Genomic DNA, 23825 nt, shown 5'->3' with positions numbered 1-23825 from the left:
TGTCAATACAAAGTTAATGACACCCCTAGAGCAGTTCGCAAATCTCAGTGTGAACTGTGAATTCGGACAGGAATCGGATCGCATGGGTGTGAACGTCCATGCAATCCAATTCTGATGCAGACAGAAAAAAAGGGTCCTGCACGAGTTTGGTCTGAATGCAATGCAAATTCAGCCATACAGCTTGTATGGCTGAATTTGCATCTCACAGACATCCCAGGTGATTTGCACAGCAATGCGGTGCGAATCACATGCTATGTCTGGCATTGCACCAGTGTGAACCAGCCCTAAGACAGATTCCCAAAATAGGAGATATTATTTCAGTTGCCTGTTTTATATTTTTGTTGTTCCCTGGTGAATACAAGTGTGCTGGTATATGACAGCTGTGTGCCAGCAAACTCACCCTCCATTCCAAACTTTTGACTGTAAATTTTTGCCAAAACGAAGTTTGGTAACTTGATTGATGAAGCACTTAGGTGAACAGAAAAGACTCAGCATACAGGCAGCTAATCAATAGCAGAAGTTTAGATCATATCCTTTGCTGCATGTGAGCTGAGGTCTTTGCTTTACGGGGATGTTCTAAATGGAAAGAGCAGCTGCATGGGGAAAGTTTGAATTGTCTTCAGATGAAAATAACAGTATGCCTAGAACCCTAATGCACAGCAAATGCTTTGGAGCTAAGTGTCGATATCCTAAAAAATGAGATTTGCATTAAAGTGCACGTCTTTTAACGCATACAAATAATTAAATATGTATGGCATTTGCTCTGTAAATAAATTGTATAAATGCCGCTAATCTGTACTCCACATAAACGTAAAGTCAAAGTATTTTTTTTACCCTGTAGAAAATTGTAGGGTTTTAGAATGGCAGTAAACATGAGGTGTAGTGAGAATTCCAAACAGTATAAGGTACAGGATACGTGTCTCTTTGAGCCCTGCATATAAAGTTCACCTGTGTCCAGATTATGGATATTAAATTATTTACATATTCTTAACAAGCAGTGAAGGGACTTTAAAACATGCCATCTCTTTCCTCTCTAGGTGCTTTTAATGCAATGTTATTCATTCTCAACGATCCTCAAAGTTTGCAACAGACTCTAAAGTGTGGTTTCAGTCTTTTTCTAACAGCTTAGAAACACCTGTTGTGTGTTTACATTAGAGGACTGACATCTTGCCAAGATTCTGTTCTCATGGAATTCACAACACTGCCTGTGTTGTGAATTTGGAATTCATTTCTCCATACTTCTTATAGATACAGAAGGGGATTAGGGTTTGTTTGAAAGTGCTTTAACTGCTTGATCAGAATCTGTAAACTCTTTATTGTACAGGTTTTACTTTAAATGATCAGAACGCTGCATATTGATGTGCATTTTTAAAGCTACTTATAAAACATTAGTCATATTTAAACAGGAGTAGGTGTGACAGATGAGCATGCCTTTTAAAATCTTTTAATATAACATGAGCCAGGATTACACAGATGTAGGAATAAATCCCACTTCCAGCCGAAACCTTTTATATCATATTGGGTATAATAAAGAAGGGTTAAAACCTCTTTCTGGATGTTCTTGGCATTTGTGTTCCTATTTGGGAAATGTCCCCTCATTTTCTTCCAGGACAGGAAGGGATGGAAAATGTCTCCAGCGGGGATAAAGACAAAATTACCTTTATAGTGTAAGGAAGTGTTTGAGCCTCTGAGGAGGTTTTTCTTGCTGTCTGTAGTTCACTGTCTGAGTAATGCCTCCACCCCCCCATTACTTGTATAGGTGTCAGAGGAACAGGAATATTTTCCCAGTGTTGTCACAGACAGAAATAAAAACCTGATACAAAGTTTTATTCTTTTCTGCTTTATACAAAACAAAAAAAAATGCTAGAGTTATAAGGTAAATAAACCCCCTACCTAATTATTGTCACTATTATATAATGACTGTCTTATCAAGCTTTTCTGTCAGAGAACCTGGCCTGGGATAAATCTTTACCTTCTGATAATAAACAGTAAGGTCCTAATGTGTGCAAGCTTTAATTAGTTGCTGTTTTTAGTTTTATACTTTCTTTTACCCCTTTGCCTTAGGGGAATGTGCATTATGTTTTTGTTTCCTGTGTTGCAGTCGTGTTTGTGTTGTGTTTCTCTGTGAATGTTTGTGCCTATGGTTTGATTTAAGAGTAAAAAACTCGATACAGAGCACATTACAAAAAGTTGCCAAAGTATGCTTTTTTTGGGATTTCTTTTTCTTTGCATCATTAATAGTTTATTGTCTGCTGGTGTATCCCATTATTATTTCCACCAGGAAGTGTTCTTGGCTTAGAATGATGTATCTCTGTATATACATTATTGTTTTCATGGAAAGTCTCTACTGCTGTCTCTGTGGAAGGTGTGGTAGTAAGATGAGAGACAAGAGCAGCCCCTCCAATCCCTTCTCCTCTGTCTCTCTCTTACCAACAGATGTTTGTCAGGCTGTTTGTAGATGAAAACTTGGACCGAATGGTCCCTATCTCTAAGCAGCCCAAAGAAAAGATCCAGGCAATCATTGACTCATGCAGGCGACAATTTCCTGAGTACCAAGAGCGTGCCAGAAAACGCATACGCACTTACCTCAAGTCCTGCAGGCGGATGAAAAGAAGTGGTTTTGAGATGGTGAGTTTTGACGTAAAATCAAGCCCATCAGAAACCCCATATGTAATTCATGGCACTATTTTGTTTTCATCTTAGTGTCTTTATTTTTACCCCCAGTGCAATCAGATCAAAACATTATTTTATTTTTTTGTAATCCTCTCATCATTCCTGAATTTTACCCCATTTGACCCTTGAACAGAAACCACCTGTGCCTTATTATTCATCAGGGCTGTCTACTTTTTCCAGTTTAAGGTAACTTTTGTTTAGATAATTGTACTGACCAACATGCAGCTAGCTACATTTTGGATTGCTTCTAAATGTGCCAGCAGTAGTTTCATGGGAATTGGCACAGATTTTTATTTTGGTTGCCTTTAATAGCATGTTTCTCCTTTACTCCCTGCTTAGTGTTGTAACAATAAAATAGACTCTGTATAAAACCCAATATAGGAGTAAACATGCAGGAGATTATAAAGTGTTTAAACATGGAACGCCACTTTATGGAATTTTAGACAGAAGTCTTACTCCAGGTACCAGTATTTGCATATTTTAGAGCTTTAGGTAAGTGGTTACCTTAGTAGTGTATTAATTAATCTCAGATTTGTATCAAAAGTTTAAAAACAAGTCTTTTTAGTTCAACTGGGTAGTACAGCTCCCGCTACAAGTCTACAACCTCAGCATTGCATGTACGATAGACATTGTGCTGGTGTTGTGTCTTCGCACATCTTTACACTTGGCCATTGGAACGACAGAAGTGAAAGGGAAAAGGAAAGGCTTGGAAACTTACAGAGGACATTACAAGGAGCCAAACAAAAAAAACACAGTAAAAAAGATTTCATGAAAAATATTTTACAGGACCATTAAAGGAAAAGTATGGGATTTAAAAAATAAACATACAGTACATACTCGCCTCCATGCTCTGTCTGTTGTTGCAGCTGTCCCACGTCAGCTCTATGACAGAGAACTTATCAATCTCATGACCAGTTATCACTGTGTTCTCTGTCTGCTCTGAGTGGAGAGTAGTGACTGTCAGTCACCCCTTTCCGCTCTGCTCCTCCAGCTCTCACTGGAGCGCCGATCTAGAGAAGTGGGTAGAAGCGGCTAGCTCAGGCTCTCAGCTGCATGCCACAATATTGTTGTGATAATTACTGACCCTGGAGCGGCTCTGCCCCATCATCAAAACTCTGCTATCAGCTGACTCTGGATCACAGGAGGACAAAAAGTAATTGTTCTCCTGTCACTCACAAAAGATGTATGGCCAATATAGCTTTGACCATACTTCTCTTTTAAGTAATGAATGTGTATGGAAAATTTATGGAAAATAAGGATATCATTTAGTGTAATTTTAAGAAAATGTGGAAATGTTTAATATAACCTTTGTTTAATATAGCCTATGGGCCTAACAATGTAACATAAAGGGATATAAATCTGAATAAATCTGAGTTTAGAGATAGACTGAAGAATATCATATTGTGCGTGCTATGGATCATAAGCCAAGCTCAGTATAGCATTACTACCTTACTATACACTCAAGGATGTACAGACTCCCTATTTATTTATAATATTTTCCCTATCTGTAAGGTGCCAGGTCCTCATCTGAACTTCATGCTATCCTGATATACAGTGAATATATAACATTATAAAGCACTAGAACATACATGGCTATTTTAACAACTTGCCGACCGCCAAATGACAGGTTACAGCGCGACCATGTAGATGTGGGATGCCGTCATGTGACGGTATGCCGCGATGGTGCCCGCCGGCTTCTAGTGACAAGACACTAGAATCAATAACTTTGTATTTAGTGTTCAGTATTTTTTTTGCTTATGTGTGTATGTTTTTTCTGAAGTATACAGTACATCTTGTCCAGAAGGAAATTTACTGCCATAGGTGTCTATCTATTGTATCTCTGTCGTTGGTACAGTCTACAGCATTCGGGATGTCTTAGTTCCAACAATGCATGTCTTACTTCTTCCAAGTAAAGATTGAACATTTCTCACTGAGATCATCCTTTACCCAGTTTAGATAGGTAACAATGCTAAAATAATGTTCTTTCAGTGTTGTCATTTATCCATCCATCCTGCACATCCCTGCTGGAGTACACAAGGATGTCCTAAGAATGTATCAATTGTTGCATAGCTACGTCATCACAAGCTCAGTAATGCCTACTACCACATGTGTTGATTGACAGGACAGTCCAGAGCATGGGAACATTTCCAGTCATATGATTGTCGAGGAGGGGAGATGTAGTTTTGTAATCCCAGAAAGATGACGTCCAGGCACCTACCTTTACCAATATAATCTTTAAAGTATACCTAACACCCTAGCACCAAAACATTCAGATAGAACGGGGAATGTTTTACATCCCTGTCATGTCTTTTTTTTTTTGCCATCTATGTCTTATTGGAGAAATTTATTTTTACTTCCTACCCTGTAGTGTAGACAGCAAGAAGTGAGAGGAAATCTTTTTAAAGTGATGCTCTGGTGACAGCTGTGCAAAGAGAATTTCCCCTTTACTCCTAAATTTCAACTCAGATTTTTGGGTTTTTCTCACTTCCAGTTCTGATAACTGTATGAACCAAAACAAACATAAAGAATGAGTCTCTCTAGTGGAGGTGCAGACAGCAATAAAGACATAGCAAGGGCTGTAACCTCCCATCACTCAATCAAAAGTTATAGCTTTGAATATAATTTAAGGACCGGTTCACAAATGAATTGCACAGGAACGTGTGGTGCAGATGACTCTGGATCGCAGGAAAAGTAGCGCATGCATCACTTTTCAAAAACGTACTGCACCAGATCCGTTGGTACTGCCTTGACATACAATCTGGAGTTTACAATCTGCATTTGGGGTATTGTTAGGAATAGATTGACACATACAGCAGATCGAACACCCAGTGCAATTGATGGCAGTGCGGAAAATGTGAGTTCCCCACATGTGTATGGTTTGAAAGAGCCCTAGGGGCTGAAATCAAGTGACTAATGTTTTTCTGAAAACTATTAAAATGGTTCTTTTAAAGGAATTGTGCTCTGCAAACAACAGTCCTTACATTTACTTTAAATAATACAGCAAGGCTGGAGTTATACATTGATTTAAATCCTGCATGTTCTTCTCTACATTGATCTAGGGTAGGGCTGCACAGAAGTCAACAAGTGGACCAAATTTTTTGAACAGTGTTTCACATTATTGAGCCTGAGTAGTGATTCACACTGGTCCATTTCCTGAGTTCAATTTGAATATGCTTTAATTTCTATTCTTTGTAACGTGGGGTAACGTAGCATGTTGACGAACGATATCAAAATAACATCCTTGTGGTTTTCTGTTGAAGCATTGCAATTCTAGTCAAGCATAAATTGTCAGGTTTAATAGCATGATGAATAAACAATTTAAATGGAAGACAAAGAGAATCACCAAGCAGAAAATGAATCATTTGAAGTAAAACGGTTCATAATAAACATGACTGCAGGCTTGTATGAGGCAAAATTGTATGTAGAGGATAGTTCAGAGGGCTCCAATTATAATTATATCTTTTTTTAATTGTAACCTTTTAAGAATCACATTGCTATGAGTGCTTTGTTTACCGATACTGTAGCATCCAGAATATCCTCTACAACTGGGATCCTGATGTTTACTTAAGAGGAAAGTAAGAGAGACTATGCAAATATCATTTTTTGTTAATTTATTCAAGACTTTTAGATGAAATCAGAGTCAAATGTCTCAGTATTGAAAGACGGTCCTGAAGACAATGGCACTTATATGGACTTGCATTTAAAAATGAACACATATTTACAGTGTGACGATTATTTGTCAGATATTTTTCTGATTTGTATATAGTGTTGTAGATTGTAAGAGCATATTACGGTAATTTCCCTGGTAAACTGCTAACCTACACAGTTAAAATACATATACAGTATGTTTAAAGTTTTACCTCCCAAAGGATTTGATATTTTGTAGAGCCAAACTTTTGATTTGCACACATTTTTCACTCTGTACAGACAGATAAGCGACACGTGTAGTTCCTGAGTAAGAAATTCCTCTTCCTGGTTCAGAAATGCTTATTCCTATGTAACTATTCCACCTACAGCCTGCTCATTGTAGGGTGAATCAACATCATCTGTTCTGTCCAGAGAGCCGACCTAGGATGCAGTAAACTTGCTCAGGATGCTAAACCAAAAAGTGTTCATATAGGAAGATCTCTTACACTGATGTGGAGTAAATGTATCTTTTAAATGAATCAACTATTGCCTTATGTCCTCTAGAGTTTCTGTCTTCTGGAGAGCTCCAAGCCCTACCACTGCTATAATCTAAAAGGAGGCTTGAGTGAAGATCAAACCACTGACAGGTACACCTGGAGACCAACCATATAAAGATAATATCAAACAGAGATTGGATACTTAAATCCTGCTGAAAAGATCGCCAAACACCTTTGACAGCTGACATCACTTCTTCCTAGAAACTGCAATCCTCTTTCTTCTAGCTTCTTTGCTAGTATAAGTGGAGGAGAGTGACTTGAAATAGAAAAAAGTGAGAGCCAGAAACAGCCAACAACCATTTGAAATAATTAGCTTTATTTTATTTACTTTAACAGTGGGCGCAGGACTCCCAATGTTATAAGGCCATTTAATAAATTTTGTGGCTCTAACAAATGACCAACAAATTAATTCTCCAAAATGCAAAACAAATGAAGGACTAATACTATTCTATTATGGCCATGCCAGGTGGTCATCCAGGAGATTTAATTGAATCAATAAATATTTAGCCAATCATCTGCTCTGCATTGAAATGTTTGAGAACTTACAACAAAAAAAATGTTTATATTTAGAATCCTGTAGAGAAAGAAAAGCCAAAGAGATATGCGCCTTTCATTGAAATGGAAAATCTGCTTCTGGCAAAGAAACATTTACACCCAGAAGTAGGAATGGCTCCTTATACAGTCAGGTGTGGGCTTCATAGTAATGTAATAGTAATGTTTTGTATTTGGTTGGTCATTTTTGCTATTTAGATCATTTAAAGTAGAACTGCAGCAAAAACATTTTTCTAGTAGAAAATGGCAGAACAGGATAGAAAGGGAAATGGTTGTAGTGCAGTCTGTTTTTTTATCCCTACTTGTATCGAGAGATTGCCTCTCATCACTTATCCTGATGACCATTGTCACTGGAACACAAAGGGGATGTCCCATATTTTACAGTTGTCCCTGGAAAGCGAGGGGACATTTTCCAACTGAGATAAATGTCCATGTGACAAATATTAGGTGAAATGTCTTCTCACATTGAGAACATTTCCACTTAATTGCTGCCATGTTTTAAAGCCAGGAAGCAAAGGAAAACAGACCATAACGAGGACCTTGCCAAAATTCTAACTCTTTCTTACTATATAGAAAATCTAATAAAAAGCTAAGGCCTATGTGTGGTCTTGTATATTTTTTATAGATCACTAACTTGAGGTCAGCCTATCGTTGGCATCATGGTTTGAATGAGACACTTGTCAAGAAAGGATTATTCTTAAGCTACTGAGCGAAAAAAAAAATCTCCGGAGTAGTTTAGATCTTACATGGTTTCAGCAGTTCAAATAGCTTTTGAGATATAGAGTAAGACCTTCATTTAACAACACAGTGCATTCTCTGATGTATAATTACCCACAGCCGCCAGTTTTTTTTTCTAGATACTTTTTTTATTGGATTTTTTTCATTAAACACATACAACATACAGTTAACATTTCTGGTCTGTTACCCCTGGGTATCAAAGGTACTATGCTGAATATTACAACTGCATTAAATCATAAGGTACATAGAAACACAGCTTGCCTCATATAACTGTAGTTGTAAATTTGATCCCCAACAATAAGCTTCTCTATTTGTCCTACAAACTTTAGTATATAAAACCTATCCACAGTGGTCTTGAATGAGTTCAGTGGGGCATTTATTTCCTGAAATCGAACACTTAACTTGTACCCGTAACATGGTTTGGATATCAAGTAGATTGAAATTACAAGATCATAACATGTGCTCGGTTTGGCCATGAACATTATATAACTAAACAGATTTTTCTTACTAGGTTCAAAAGACTCTGGTGGTGTTTTTTTTTTTTTTTTTTTTAACAGTCGCTGCATTCATGTGCCAGAGTTGCATTGATAACCAAAATCTTACAGTTGACTACATTTATATGGAAATCCCCTATGCTAGAAGACTATTTTTTACCTGTGCAGCATAGTATTGCTTTTGTGTCTCTATTCCTCAAAAGTAGGAGGATGAGGGGGAATAAATACTGCCAGGCTGTCAATTTTCGGGCCAGGAACAGGAAACTAGCCACAGGAGCTAAGATGTTTGGGAGAAGCATTATCTAGCACCCTCAACATACAAAAAAGGGATCTAGGACAATAGTGCTATCATAGGTTTTATTAATAGTGTCCACAACTGACCAACAATAACCATCACAGGACAGACGGAGCACCTTCCCAAATGCAAATGAAACAGTTTTTGTGGGGGACAATATACTCTATTTTTTTTTTGAAAGGTGTTTATTTATACATTTTTATTTATAAATTTTCAAGAACAATACATAACAACAGTACAAGCAATGTCAGTAAAACAGAGCAGGGAATAAAAAATGAACCAATTGAAAGCATTGCAGCATATACAACTCAACAACAGGCCAACGGGGCCTAGGAGGAAGAAAAGGACGGGGGGGGGGGGGGCCTCAAGACAAAATTGCTTGGAAGCCAAACGGCAACATAGGGGCACACCTAGCAGGACACCTTAAGTGGTCCCCACCCTAAGGTGGACAGGGGGACAACAAGACAAGACGACCAACACAAACAAGGACATTCACACACTCACAAACCAACTCACACACCCACACATCTACACACACACACCTTCCCCTACCCTCAACCATCCATCCCCTCAGAGGGGAGCAGGTATTATACTACATGCTAGTCAGATAATCCTCAATTCATATGGGACCTCCATGGTCTCATTCAGCAGACAAGCTGGAAGGTAGAGGGGTATCCGCCCAGAAGGAATCCTCTACATCAAGCCAAGGTTGCCAAACTTTAGAAAACTTGCCAGGACACCCTCTACTCTTATAGATCAGTTTATAGAGTGGTACATCTCCACACACTAAAACATAGAACTGCTGTACGGTAGACGGTTCAACACTTTTCCAATGTAACAAGATACGTTTCCTAGCATAGAACAGTAGTATGTTGATCAGGGTCCGGGGACGTACACGGGGAATGAAATCATTCAACACGCCCAACAGGCCTACCTCCAGCGTATGTGGAACGACAATATACTCTATTTAATATGAACAGTTGTGTAAGCCTCTGAGTTGGCAAAAAAAAAAAAATACCATGGGTACCATTTTTAGAGCTCTTTGCCAGTTTTGCCAGCCCTCACCCATGGACAGTCAGATTTTAGCATGTGACATTTTAGTGTAGTAGAAACAACAGGTGACATCTGATTGGTTGCTGTTGGTTATTGGCATTAATATATATCGTTTCTTTCCTTATTAAATAAAGTATAAGTGGGTAAAGGGTACATCTTACCTTTTACCCACTCCATTCCACTGATGAGCAGAGCATCAGTGGTGTGATATTTAAGAAATATGAATGTAGGCTTGTCAGTGATTGACAGAGACAATACAGATGACTCTTGTACTAGTAGGAGATAAAGTAAATATACAAGTGTAAAGAATCTAGGCTACTGGATACCATTATTTTCAAATAACCTCACTTTCACAGCATGTCCTCTCAGGAAAATTATAGCTGAAAGGTTTTAAAATAGGATGAGTGTAGAAAAATGTCCTTATGTAAACCTCTTCTGCCTGAGCTGTTACCATGAATTGCATAGCTTCGAAAGCTGCCTTTCTCACTCAGAGGATTTTTTTATTTTTTATTTTTACATTTATTTCTGAAGTGCTTTTCAATTAGCACTCTGAGCAGCCCTGACTATTGTTCCTAGTGCAACTCTAAAATTAAGGAATCCAATTAAACAGTTTTGTAGGTAATGTCAGCAACTAAAGGTGAACGAGGGCCAGCAGCCCCTGTAAATTGTACATGCCAGCAGCTTTTCAACTTGCTGAAAGTGCAGAGAAGTACATGTTAAACTTTAATATATCATTCAGGTCCTCTTTTGTATGCACTGGAAAACATTGGCTTTTAGAACAGATGCGGTGTTTATTGCAGCATTCAGCAAAATATCATAGCAATGCTGTAAAAGGAATCATACGCAAAGAGAAATACAGTGGCTGCTACGGATGACTTCTCTAAAAAAAACTCATTGCCTGTCATGATGATTCAGTGGAATTAACTATTTTTCATTTACTGACCTAGAACAAAAAATGCAGATCAGTAATTCTTGATCTGGGTCAGCATACTTGATCTTGGTCAGCATACTTGATTTGGGTCAGCATACCTGATCCGGGTCAGCCAAAAAGTACTGAATTTTAAGGCTCATCAACAATTAGCATTTTCAGAAGATAATCAGCAGTGGCATCTCAGATTTCCTTTCATAAAGGAAATATGTAAAGTGCCATTGCTTACTTTGTTCTGCATAAGCCAAAAAGCAGTTATAATGATCTCCTGGCTTCAATACGCCTTTGATTTAGTGACCCAGAACAAGTATGAAGATAAAAAACCCTGACTTTACTCTAATTTCAGTTAATGTATACTTGTTCTGGGTCAGTGACTACAAATTTATTAAAATTGTAGAAAAAAGCTAGATATGGCCAAGCAACTAGCATTTTCAAACAGATGTCATCAAATACAGAGCCTACTCATTTGTTTCCTAGTAGGTGCTCTTCCACTATCACGCAGGTGATTTGAGATTATAGCCAAACAGGAAAAACAAAACTCATTTGTCTGTTATTCCGCTTTAATATAAAAATTAGGTGAGAATAAAAGAGAATTTATAGTCTTTTTTTAATGTTTTTGTACACATGTATGAGACCAGAAAGTAAACTTTCAGTGTATTAGTCGATGTATTGTATATGCACGGGGGGTAACCATAATTGGTAGTTAAACATACTGCTCTGCATCCTGCTGAGCCATGCTGCACAATGATTTTGATTTCTGTTCCTCTCTATATATCTAAGTCTGCTCTAATGGTCTAAAAACATCATGATTAGTATCTCTATATGGCTTATCCTGTAATAAATTGAACCACAGCAGTCAACATGGATGCCTTTTTTTCCCAGCCACAAGAGGTAAACATTACAAATCTTTTATTTAAAATGCCATCATAAAGATATCATACAATAACTGTTAAAATCTCAATAGGCGTATTAAATTATGTAAAGGGTGCAAAGACAGCTTAAAAAGTATACTCGCTACAAACACGATAGTTTCTGCTCATTCCATTTTCTTGCTATTCTTTCTCCTGATATCTTAATGTAAGTCTTTTTATTAATGTGCTTTCAGAAAAAAAAAAAAAACAGCACACTCCTCTTCTGTTTCTTATCCCAGTGTTTCTCAACCTTTTTTTTTTAGTCAAGGCACCCTTTAAAATTCCACACACTCATGAGGCTCCCCATTCTAAAATGTCAAAAACGATACTAACAGTTTTGCTTAATGTAGAAACATTCACATGTGTTGGACACCCAACATTAGCGGTGATTTATTCTTCCAAAGCAAATACACCTTTGAACACTGGTACTGATTAGTATTCCAATATTTCTCTTCTCTCTCGGTTTCTCTCCCTCACTGCGCTAATGTGACCCTGGTGCTGAAGGAGAGGGGCAGAGGAGGGGCAGGTGACTGACGTCCTCCTTATTAACCAATGACATAATTCATTGTTAGGACACTGGCGGCTGGAAGGTTGTAATGGGGCACAATGAAAACCTGTGGCTTTGTGCAAATAATAGGTAGGCTTGATCCATCCGCTGACTTTTATATGTTTTTTTGGCAATTTCTAGGTGTTTTACCAAGGCACCCTGGCTGAAAAAGGTTTGCTAATTCTATGAATGATTTTCTTGCAGCAGTTCACTAACGATATTTATTACATTGGCATATATAAAGTAGATAACTACTACAAAGAAAATCCTCAATGTTTGAATATAAGATATGATTATAACAAAATGAAACATCAAACCATGTAAAAATAAAAACATTTTGAAAAAATCAATTATTACATAATAATAAAAATAATAATAAATAAAAATAAGCCATCTCAAAATAAATTATAGATTTTGGAAAAAGGCTCTAATGAGCATTCCTATTCATAAGTATGTGGCTTTGGCTGCAGAGCGTTTCAAATATACTAATTGTAGTGATCATTCAAGGACAGAGCTCTAATCTCTCATCAAAGCAGCGTCAAAAAAGATAAATGTTGAAAGGAATATATTACTGGGTATATACACAGTTCTACTTATTTCATGCATGTAAAGAATGTGTTACATAGGAAAAGGCTGTGCTTTGGCAATTATATGGCACGTGTAGCCAGCAATATACTTTCTTAATGCTGCAGATAGTGCAGTTCATCATGGAGAAAATTTTCATAGACTGTATCTCTATGCCAACAAGGTGGCCCCTTCACACTATTAATTGTGTTGCCTAGTTACCACTTCTGACTAGGAGAATTTATCTTGACATTGGCAGGATACAAGAAACTTGGAGAGGGGGGTGTTAGATATAAGGCATTTGCAAGGCTAAAGACACACAAAGGACTGTGTGTAGGGCAGGAGAAAGGTATACCAAGTATGGCATAGTAGTATTTATTGATGGAAAGGTTGAACTAACTTTGTGATTGTAAGGATTGCAAAAACAATCTGCTTCATTTATAGGAGCTATGGACCAGGGAACAACTCAAAATGAACTCTGCTGGTAGCTTGCTAATTTTTATAAAAAATGAAAATGAACAACTTGCCCTGCTCTCCCAGAAGATACCAACACAGCACACAAGGTATAATGGCTAGTATCCCCATAGCAAGGGAGTCCTCTACTGAGGGGCACCGTGTGTTTCTGCACCACCAGTACTTCAAAAAAGTTGGCGTTAAAACTGGGGATCATGTAAAGCTTCTTGGCTTCTGGTTGATGCAGTAAGATAGTACCTCTACCTCTTAAATAGGTAAAGTTAGAAGGTAAAACAAAACATTATATATAATATCAATGTAAAGCCAAATAATGCTCAGATATTTAAAAAAAAACACAAATTACTGCAGTTATGCATTCATTAAAGTTGTGAATTAAAATTTAAATTCAGCTAGCATAAGTACCTGAATTTGAGTTAGCATCACCATTTTTGAATTTCCCTATACAGTAGTTCTCAGAAGGGATAGGGAGGGGAAGCACTAGGAGCCAATCAAGTATACTGCATGCACATGTGCTGATAAGAAACCGGCTCAGCGGAGGAGCGAGCAAAATCACCGAGAGGTGATCTATGTCTTTTTAGTTAACTACAGCAAAGTAAAGTAAGGTCCCTAGACTGGTCTTGCTGTCTAGGGATATGTCAATCTCAGGACTGAGTGGACAGAAACACATCTCACTCATACAATAATTATACTAGTATCAACTGTGCATTTAGCTTTTTGCCTGGAGTTCAACTTTAAATAAAATAAAATACCTCCTATTCACCAATTCATTTCAAAGAGTGAAAAAAACAAAGGAATTTAAGCTTATTTATTCCTTATTCGTTCTTTGAGTTTGGTCTCATAGATTTGGTTTATTCAAAATAAATTTGGGATCGGCCTTAATATAGACTGCCTCTCAAAAGTTAAAGTTGTTGAAAGGACATCTTTCTTGGCAGGTACAGCAATCCTAACCATGCATTTAAAGAAATTCTTTATACGGTAAACCAGTATAAGATTAAATATGGGGAAGCAGAGCTTGGTGAACAGTGGAGAGCAGGGGATTTGTATTTTATTCAATAACAGTTGTTGCAGTTTTCAACAAAATGGTGACCATCTGCACACAGACACCTACCCCCACCTACCCCCTACAGCCTTTGTGTCATAAATATGAATAAGATGGGCAAAAGGCCTCTACAATTAGCCCCCGAAAAGAGGGAAATGTGTGTGAGGAGTTTTCTGCAGGTGGAGAACAGGAGCTGAAGCCATCTTTTAGTCATTTCTTATATATTTATGTAAAAGGGAGTGGGTGTCTGTGTGCAGACTGTCACCATTTTGTTGAAGTCTACTAGAGCCTGACAAGCCAATTTTGTCTTTCTTGTACCAGTCTATTTACATGCTGATCCAACTGACACAGGTTTGGGGGGCTTTTGAGCAGTACTATTGTCATTGTTTTGGGCTACATTTGTTGCAATTGTCACTTAACCTTGTGGTTGGCAAGAAACCTTGTGGTTGTCTAAAACACTGCTTTACCTGAAGCAGGTGTAAGGTGCAAATAACCCTGCCCTGATTCCCCATACTGTTTGAAACTCATTTTTATTTGGCCTGTCTTCTGGAAACATCCACCAGATACTCTAGGTAGTAGAAAGAGCAGGGAGCTTGTAGCCTTTTTATTTTGTCGATACTAGTGTTATGCCTGGTGTTTTATTTTTTTTATTTGGGGTGGGTGTTGTTACACATATGCTAAAAAAGGGAAGTAAAGAAAAACTCAGTCTGGCATAGTCACCTTGTGTACCACAGGACCTTGCCCCAGCACCTTAATTTACAGATGGAAGAATAGAATTTGGTTATCATTATGTCATGGAATCCTAGTTCTGTTTCTTCTCATACTGATTATAAATGAATCACAAAAATCTAAGCATGTCATACCACCTCCCTCCTATATGCACAGGTGTACATACTTCATTCGACTCAGCTTGTTGTGGGGGAGAGGTGGGAATTGTCAGTCCCACCTTAGGTACTACAGGACCTTTTCCCAGCACTGCATGCAGAAAAGCGCTTGTCTACAATTTCCATGAACACCATATCCTGCGGTATATGAGCAGTGGAATTATCGCAAATGAAAAGAAGTGGTGACTCAGTTCTAGGAGTAAAGAGAAAACTGTCAGCCTTTCATCCTACTATATCTAATTCTTGTAAAGAATTTACTATTAGCCATACGTATATATATTTGTCTGATATATATATATATATATATATATATATATATATATACAGTATATATATATATATATATATATATATATAGTATCTCACAAAAGTGAGTACAGCCCTCACATTTTTGTAAATATTTTATTAGATTTTTCATGTGACAGCACTGAAGAAATGACAGTTTGCTACAATGTAAAGTAGTGAGTGTACAGCTTGTATAACTGTAAATTTGCTGTCCCTCAACACACAGCCATTAATGTCTAAACCGTTTTCAATAAAGGTGAGTACACCCCTAAGTGAAAATGTCCAAATTGGGCCCAAAGTGTCAATGTTTTGTGTGGCCACCATTATTTTCCAGCACTTAACCCTCTTGGGCATGGAGTTCAACAGAGCTTCACATGTGCCACTGGAGACCTCCTCCTCCATGATGACATCATGGAGCTGGCGGATGTTTGAGGATGCCCCATAGATGCTCAATAGGGTTTAAGTCTGGAGACAGCTATTGTCCCTACCTATTATATTGTGATATAGTATTGTTGGGTTTACCGGATCCGATCCGCCCATACCACCATTTACGTATTGAGTTCCCATATATATATATTTTTGGTGTTTAATTTATCTATTAGGTATTCCACACTAACATTTATTTATTGAGTCCCCAATAGATAGAATTTTTTTGGATTATTTTATTGGGTATTCTATGTAATTGTATTTTGGATCTGATCCTCTTCACTCATACATTCATACATTAGACACTTCCAGGCAGCGCCATTACCGCTTCCATATTTCCTTACTGCACTATATATCCTTTTGGTTTATAAATAGGAGGTGAGCTGCAGCCTTTTCTAATTTTGCTTACCTTATTGGTTTTATATCCTAGTGTGGAATTCTTTGTTTTCAAGTCTGGAGACATGCTTGGCCAGTCCATCACCTTCACCCTCAGCTTCTTTAGCAAGGCAGTGATAGTCTTGGAGGTGTGTTTGGGGTCCTTATCATGCTTGAATACTGTCCTGTGGCCCAGTCTCTGAAAGGAGGGGATCATGCTCTGCTTCAGTATGTCACAGTACATGTTGGCATTCATGGTTCCCTCAATGAACTGTAGCTCCCCAGTGCCGGCAGCTCTAATGCAGCCCCCGACCATGACACTCCCGCCACCATGCTTGACTGTAGGTAAGACACACTTGTCTTTGTACTCCTCACCTGTTTGCCGCCACACACGCTTGACACCATCTGAACCAAATACGTTTATCTTGGTCCCATCAGACCACAGGACATGGTTCCAGTAATCCATGTCCTTAGTCTCTGCAATGCTGGCAGCACTTATATGTCTATTTCCCAAAGACAACCTCTGGATATGATGCTGAGCACGTGCACTCAACTTCTTTGGTCGACCATGGTGAGCCCTGTTCTGAGTGAAACCTGTTCTGATAAACTGCTGTATGGTCTTGGCCACTGTGCTGCAGCTCAGTTTCAGGGTCTTGGCAATCGTCTTATATCCTATGCCATCTTTAGTTAGAGCAACAATTCTTTTTTTCAGATCCTCAGAGAGTTCATTGCCATGAGGTGCCATGTTGAACTTCTAGGGACCAGTATGAGAGAGTGAGAGTGATAACACCAAATTTAACAAACCTGCTCCCCATTCACACCTAAGATCTTGTGACACTAATGTGTCACATGACACCGGGGATGGAAAATAGCTAATTGGGCCCAATTTGGACATTGTGACTTAGGGGTATACTCACCTTTGTTGCCAGCAGTTTAGACAATAATGGCTGTGTGTTGAGTTATTTTGAGGGGACAGGAAATTTACACTGTTATGCAAGCTGTACACTCACTACTTTACATTGCAGCATAGTGTCAATTTTTCAGGGTTTTCACATGAAAAAATATAATAAAATATGTACAAAAAATGTGAGGGTGTACTAACTTTTGTGAGATACTGTGTATATATTTATATATATATATATATATATATATATATATATATATATATATATACTGTGTGTATATACAATCTCTCACAAAAGTGAGTACACCCCTCACATTTTTGTAAATAGTTTATTATATCTTTGCATATAGATATCTATATCTAAATTTGCATTTATGCAAAAATAATAAGACATGTTCTGGATACATGTGCAAAATATTATAGAGGTAAACTGAGATTAGGTAGCAAATTATTAAATAGGCAGTGTGATGCAATCATTGGCATGTTAGCACATTGGCAGATCTTGTATGGTAATTGCAGATTATCAGGTTACGATCACCCTAGACCCAAAGAGTTTGTGTGAGTGTCTGGGTAATTGTGCTATGGGCATTAGGTTGTAAAATGTATTGAAGCAAGAACAAATTAAACTATTGAAAAAAATTGTAAATCAGGAAAATGTATAATAGTAGGGTCACAGAGGAGATATACATATATCTTTGTCTGTTTAATTGTTACTCTTTGATCCTGTGATCTTCTTCCCAAAACCTACATGTCATCTACTGAAAAAAGGAAGTCAAAGATGTTTTCACTTGGAATGGTCACAGGAGAATTTGATGCCTGAGATTTCATACATTCAGTCCCTGCAGGGGAATGGATCTTCATCATCAGATGATGCTGCAGTACCCAGCTCAGTCAGGCTTTTAAAACCCTGTGCTTCTCAATTTAAAATAATGACATAAAAATCTGTTGTAGGAACATCCTGAATAGATGTGGAATTATTATTTGTATTTGTAGCGTTTATGCTTAACAATGTCTTCAACCGTATTACTTCAGGTAACATAAATTAAAACGAAGACCTTTTCATTTGAAGTAAGGGCCTGTGCTTGTATTCCTTCTTTAGAAGCCGTAGATCTTTAGCACAGCGTTTTCTATTAGTGTTTATTTTCTATGCATCATTTTGATACATAGAAGACAATGAACATTGTAATTTCAAGCCAAGGACACTCTTATATCATGCCTAAGGAATTCCAATCACTTTCTATGGACTAAGCCCAGAATGGCACTATTTCACATGTCAGGTGAAGGAATGTCTTGTTTCAAGTCTTCATTTTTTACCATCTGTTTCATTTTTCCCCTTTTAGTTGTTGTTGTGTTTATGTGCACTGTAAAATAACATTTCAGTACGTAGCCTTAACACATTGTATAATAATTTTCTGTGAGCAGCTCATTAATCTTGTTTTTATATATGTTGTGTTCTTTTACAGTCTCGGCCTATACCTTCACACCTCACCTCCGCTGTAGCAGAAAGTATCTTGGCCTCTGCTTGTGAAAGTGAAAGCAGGAACGCCGCTAAGAGAATGAGACTAGACAGGCAGCAGGTAAACATTCTGCAGATACTTTAACATGGTGTACACTCCTTATTGTGGAATACATATGTATTCACCAACATACAATATGTATTCTACATCCCTTTTCTGTCCTTTTCTTCTTTCCCTTTCTCCTCTCCTCCATTCCTTCCTTTTCTTTCTCCATTCCTTCACTTTTGTCTTCTCTATTTTTTCTTTAATTGCTTTATTTTTCTCCTTCCTTTGGTTCTTCTCTTCTTCTTTCCATCTCTCCCTTTCGCACTGTCCTCCCAGGAATTATATCATCTTTTAGACTCAGTGAGGTCAATTTACTAAAACGGGAGAGTGCAAAGTGCAGCTCTGCATATAAACCAATGCAGTTTTTTTTTTTTTTCAATTAAGTCAAAGCTTAATTGAACAAACTGAAGTTAGAAGCTGATTGGCTACCATGCATAGCTGCACCAGATTTTGCACTCTTCAGTTTTAGTAAATCCACCCCAATTGAGTGAGTAAAGGTAGCTATAAAATGAGATGGACTTTATTAAAAGTGTAAAAAGAAATAGCAATGCTGTGCTACTCCCTGGGATAGTAAATGCCACATGATTTCCATGGTCTGTGTGCTACTTTGAAACTTGTGGTTTAGAGCATGCAATATAGAGTTGTCATATACTCTTTACATGAGAAATAATTGTATACCAATATCAGGACCACTTAAAATTTATGATATAAGATGCCATTTATAATCTCTGCAAATGAAATCCTACAAAAAAGTAAAGTAAAATTTGTGTTAAAAAAACATGATCTCTTTTGTATTATTACCAATATAGTGGCACCCTATAACATAAAAGCTAATGTATAACATCATGAAAATAAATCATGTGGAAGTACCTCCTTGATGTTCAGAGTATATGAGCATGAAACAAGCAATGGCAGACCAAGTATAATACATTCTGGAATAGGAATGTAGCAGGGAAACAATAATACATAAATTAGTTACCAGAATTAAACAGGCTTGGTGTACTGAGGATCAAGTTAGATTTAAAAAAGCTTGGTAAACTTTTCTGCTATAATGTACTGGAGGGTGTCTTCATGAGGCTAGTATGATGACTCACCTTCTGTATCAGCCTTATCCAGAATGTTCAAAGCGTACATCTTGCAAAGCCCAGAATTATAACTGTATAAATGGGACAGTACAGTGACTCACCAGACTGAGCTTGCTCACTAAATAATACAAAATGCAATTAGAATTCTACTTGCCAAACAGCAAGGGGCCTAATATTTCCTACTACTGCACATGTGAAAAATTTTCTATATTAGTGGAGTCACTGTCCTTGCTGATGATTATATTAGAAGGAAATGTTCAAAGAGACTGAAACATTGTCAGGCTGCTGAATGGCTGGTTGTTACATTGATACTGTAGTGTTGCATAGAAGCATGTTCAATCTTTAACCCATTCTTACCAGACCGAGGGGTAGTGACCTTGTCTTAGTAGCATACCATGGTCAGGGGCTTCCCAGGGGAACTATCTTGCTCTCCCTTGCTTGTGGGGGAAACCTGTCCTGGCTTAACCAGTACCTAATGACAGTCCTTTGCACACCTACTTCAAGCCTTACACCAATGCACTCTGATTTGCCCCTTGAGAACAACAAGGAAAGCAAAACCCAGCAGAGAGTAGAGGAGCCTGTAACTTTGTAGGGGGTTTGCCAGAGTTCTACATCCCATGATAAAGGAGATGTGAGTTGTCCCAACAGTCCTGCACCTTTCATCTCGGTTTTACACCAAGTGGAAGCTCCCAGATACTAGAGCTTTAAAGATGACATCTTTGTTGTGACCTGGTCTTTGCAATGTTTCATATGGTGACCAACAAGCAGTCTCCCGCTGGACTACGTATATATACTGAGTCCTCTTTCCCAGGATTCCATACACCAACAGGGGCAGGACTGCCACTACCTCACTATCTATAGTTATATCCCACTCACTCCTCTGGGGTCCTCTGTTGACTAACTTGGCAACTACACTGCCTATTCTAATTATTTGGGTTCCTGACTCTTTGGTGACACCAAAAGCCAATTTGGGGAACTACACTAGGCGCTCCTGTTCCACAATGCTACAGTGCTTGAGGAGCAGAAACTGCAGTGTACCCACATAAGGTCACATAACTTAACAAGGGAAATCTTGAAAACATGACCCTATATTTGAGGCCCAGAGTTGAAAAAATAGTTTTAAAATTTTTAAAACTGAGTGAAAAAAGGATCTCCACTGAAAAGATCCCCAAATCATGTAGTCCCTCTATAAGGCACCATTGCCCCCCAGTAGGGGGCATATAAGGAGAAATAGTTGCTAGAGGCTAGTGGTCATACATCTCATGGGGCAAAAAGGATTTTTTAGGCTTCTCTATTTACACTAGTATCCTATCTAACAAGAGGGATCGAGGTGCTAATACTGGCGTGTTCAGCCAGAGCCCCCATAGTTTATTACATTTTTTAGGACATCCCTGTTTGGTATAAATAATTTTTCATTCATTATAGTACGATTCACTGCCTTGCGCAATAAGCTTGCGGGTCTGGAATAGACATCAAAGCATTAGGGTCTGTATAGTGGATAACATAGTTTCTTTATCCATATAGCATATGAAAACAAAATACAGAATCCAGGGAGAAAGATAGTTCAAAGACAAAGTTTATCGTGTGAAGAACAGCTGTCCAATACCTGTGTAATTTGTGGCACCTTGAAAGCATATGAATGAGGGTACCAGGAGAACCCCCACATCTTGGGCAAGAGTCATCAGGGCGCTTTCCGAACCTTAACAATTTCTGAAGGGTTTGATATGACCTAATGACCTATGTAATAGAGTAAACTGTGATAATGTTTGTGAAGTGGATTAGGAGACCAGCAAGATTCCAAAATATATATTCATGCTTTTTTTAGTCAAATTGTAAAATGAGGGGCCTTAATTTGTTTTGCTGATTTTTGCAGCACTTTCTCTCTTTTTTATCCATAAGAGCTACAATTACTTACCCTTGCTTAAAGAAAAAAATCAAGGACCACAACAATGAATATATTGTAACTTACAAATCCTTAGGATGCTTTTACACTGTTCCATTGGAAAAATGCATTAAAGGTGTGTCCATTTTTTATGCATTTTTGATGCGCTTCATGTGTGTTTTCTGGTTGTCTTACTCCCGACGTGCACTAGTAGGGAAGCAAACCATAATGTGCAAGTATACTCTGCATATATGCACATTGTGACAAAACCACACTCTCTGACAAGCTCCCCTGGAATGCCCATTGTGACAAGAGCCCCTTGAATATATTTAGCCAATTTAAGTACAACTGGACTCTAAAAGCTTTGTTTCTATGTTTAGGTTGCATTGTATTATGTCTATAACTAAGGCCACATTTGCTGATTACATATGCAGGCTTTGCTTCCTGTTTGCAATGCTACTGCTGAGAGAAAAAAAAGGAGCCGTTGTCCTCCTTCTGAAAATGCTTTATGTCTAGCAGTCAGAAAATGGTTAAAACCCCCATGTAAAGTGGTTACAAACTTCTAAAATGAAAATTGATAAAGCATATGCTTCTGTAGTGTGTATTTCCCATAATCCAAAGCACCTATTTTAAATAAATCCTGCTTTCATTTCTCTGTATGAGTCACTTCTGACAGTCCATGACACTCCACTCAGGTTTAAGACTACACTGGGCTCCCTTCACTATACTGTGCAGTGTTTGACATCAGATTCCCGCCGCCTGCCTTCCGAGTTAAGAAATGCTGTGTAAAATGTGCGCTTTAGGAGACTGTTAAGAAGAGAGGGATGCAAATAAACAGGCACAACTTATATAGAAGGGTTTTGTTTACACTTATAAATTTTATTAAGGGTTTGAGATAAGTCTGTACAACAAAAGTATACATTATAATCATGTAATTTAACAATGTAGGAAAAAGTAGGGTTCTTACATCATATTTAATACAAATATATAACAATCACAATCTCTTATCCCAATTTATCTGCAGTACCCTACTTCTATTCCTATACAACCAACTTGTCTTCATGATAAAGCTACACATAGTACAGTCTCTTCCCACCCCAATTTTCCTTCTTTTATACCTACATAAACAACCCTCAAAACCCCCCCCCCCAAAAAAAAAAAAAAAAAACCAGAGGGGGAAGGAAAGAGGGGAAAGGGAAAAAAAAAGAAAAAAAGGGGGCGGGGGGGGGGGGTTTGGAAGGATATGGATCCCTTCCATTTCCTGGAGGCAAATGTTACCTCTACCCAAAGAAAAATACTCTTACGCTTACATCATACTTCCATTCAATTTTTCAGTCTAGTAGTGCTATACCTTCTCTCGATAAGATAAATAGATTCCATGCTCCCCACGTCTCTATATATTTTTCCCTCTTATGTTGAGCTGTCATTACTAAATCCTCCATTTTGTTTATTTCCTCTATTTTCCGAACCCAACCTGCTATTGTTGGAGATGTTTGTTTTTTCCAGTTAAGGGGTATACAAAGTCTGGCCGCATTTGCAAGATGACATATTACCGATTCTCTATATTTCCTCATTGATGAGTTATTTAGTTGTAGAAGAAAAAAAGCTGGATCTTCCGAAATCTCAACTTCTGTAAATTTTTGCATGATCACTCTAACCTTTTTCCAAAAATCCGTCAATTTGGGGCAAGACCAAAAAATATGGATTAACGTGCCCTCTTCTACCGAGCAGCGCCAGCATCGATCCGAGTTATTAATCGAGATTTTGTGTAATTTATATGGAGTGTAATACCACCTTGTCAATATTTTAAAATTTGTTTCTTGATATTTAGTACATATAGAGGATTTATGGACAAGGTTGATCATACTCTGACGCTGCTCCGGTGAGAAGGCACGAGACAACTCCCTCTCCCATTTGTCAAAATAAGATAATTGATATTGCCTTTCAGGTGTATTTATCAGATCATATAT

At 37.9% G+C, this 23825-nt stretch overlaps 1 protein-coding gene across 2 annotated transcripts in view; it reads left to right on the top strand.

Moving 5' to 3' along the window:
* Positions 1-23825, top strand: part of NOL4 (nucleolar protein 4) — a 429523-nt gene that overhangs the window by 374828 nt on the left and 30870 nt on the right. Inside the window, exons 8-9 of one of the 2 annotated variants that reach the window (XM_082258684.1) lie at positions 2437-2628; positions 18790-18903. In XM_082258684.1, the coding sequence (XP_082114810.1) occupies positions 2437-2628; positions 18790-18903 (306 nt within the window). The remainder of the gene's footprint in view (positions 1-2436; positions 2629-18789; positions 18904-23825) is intronic. The other variant, XM_082258685.1, reaches the window with a different exon arrangement.

This window comes from Pelophylax lessonae (genome assembly GCF_965119305.1).
Source record: "Pelophylax lessonae genome assembly, chromosome: 5".
Classification (NCBI taxonomy): Eukaryota; Metazoa; Chordata; class Amphibia; order Anura; family Ranidae; genus Pelophylax; species Pelophylax lessonae.
This window is presented reverse-complemented; position numbering and strand designations above follow the sequence as displayed.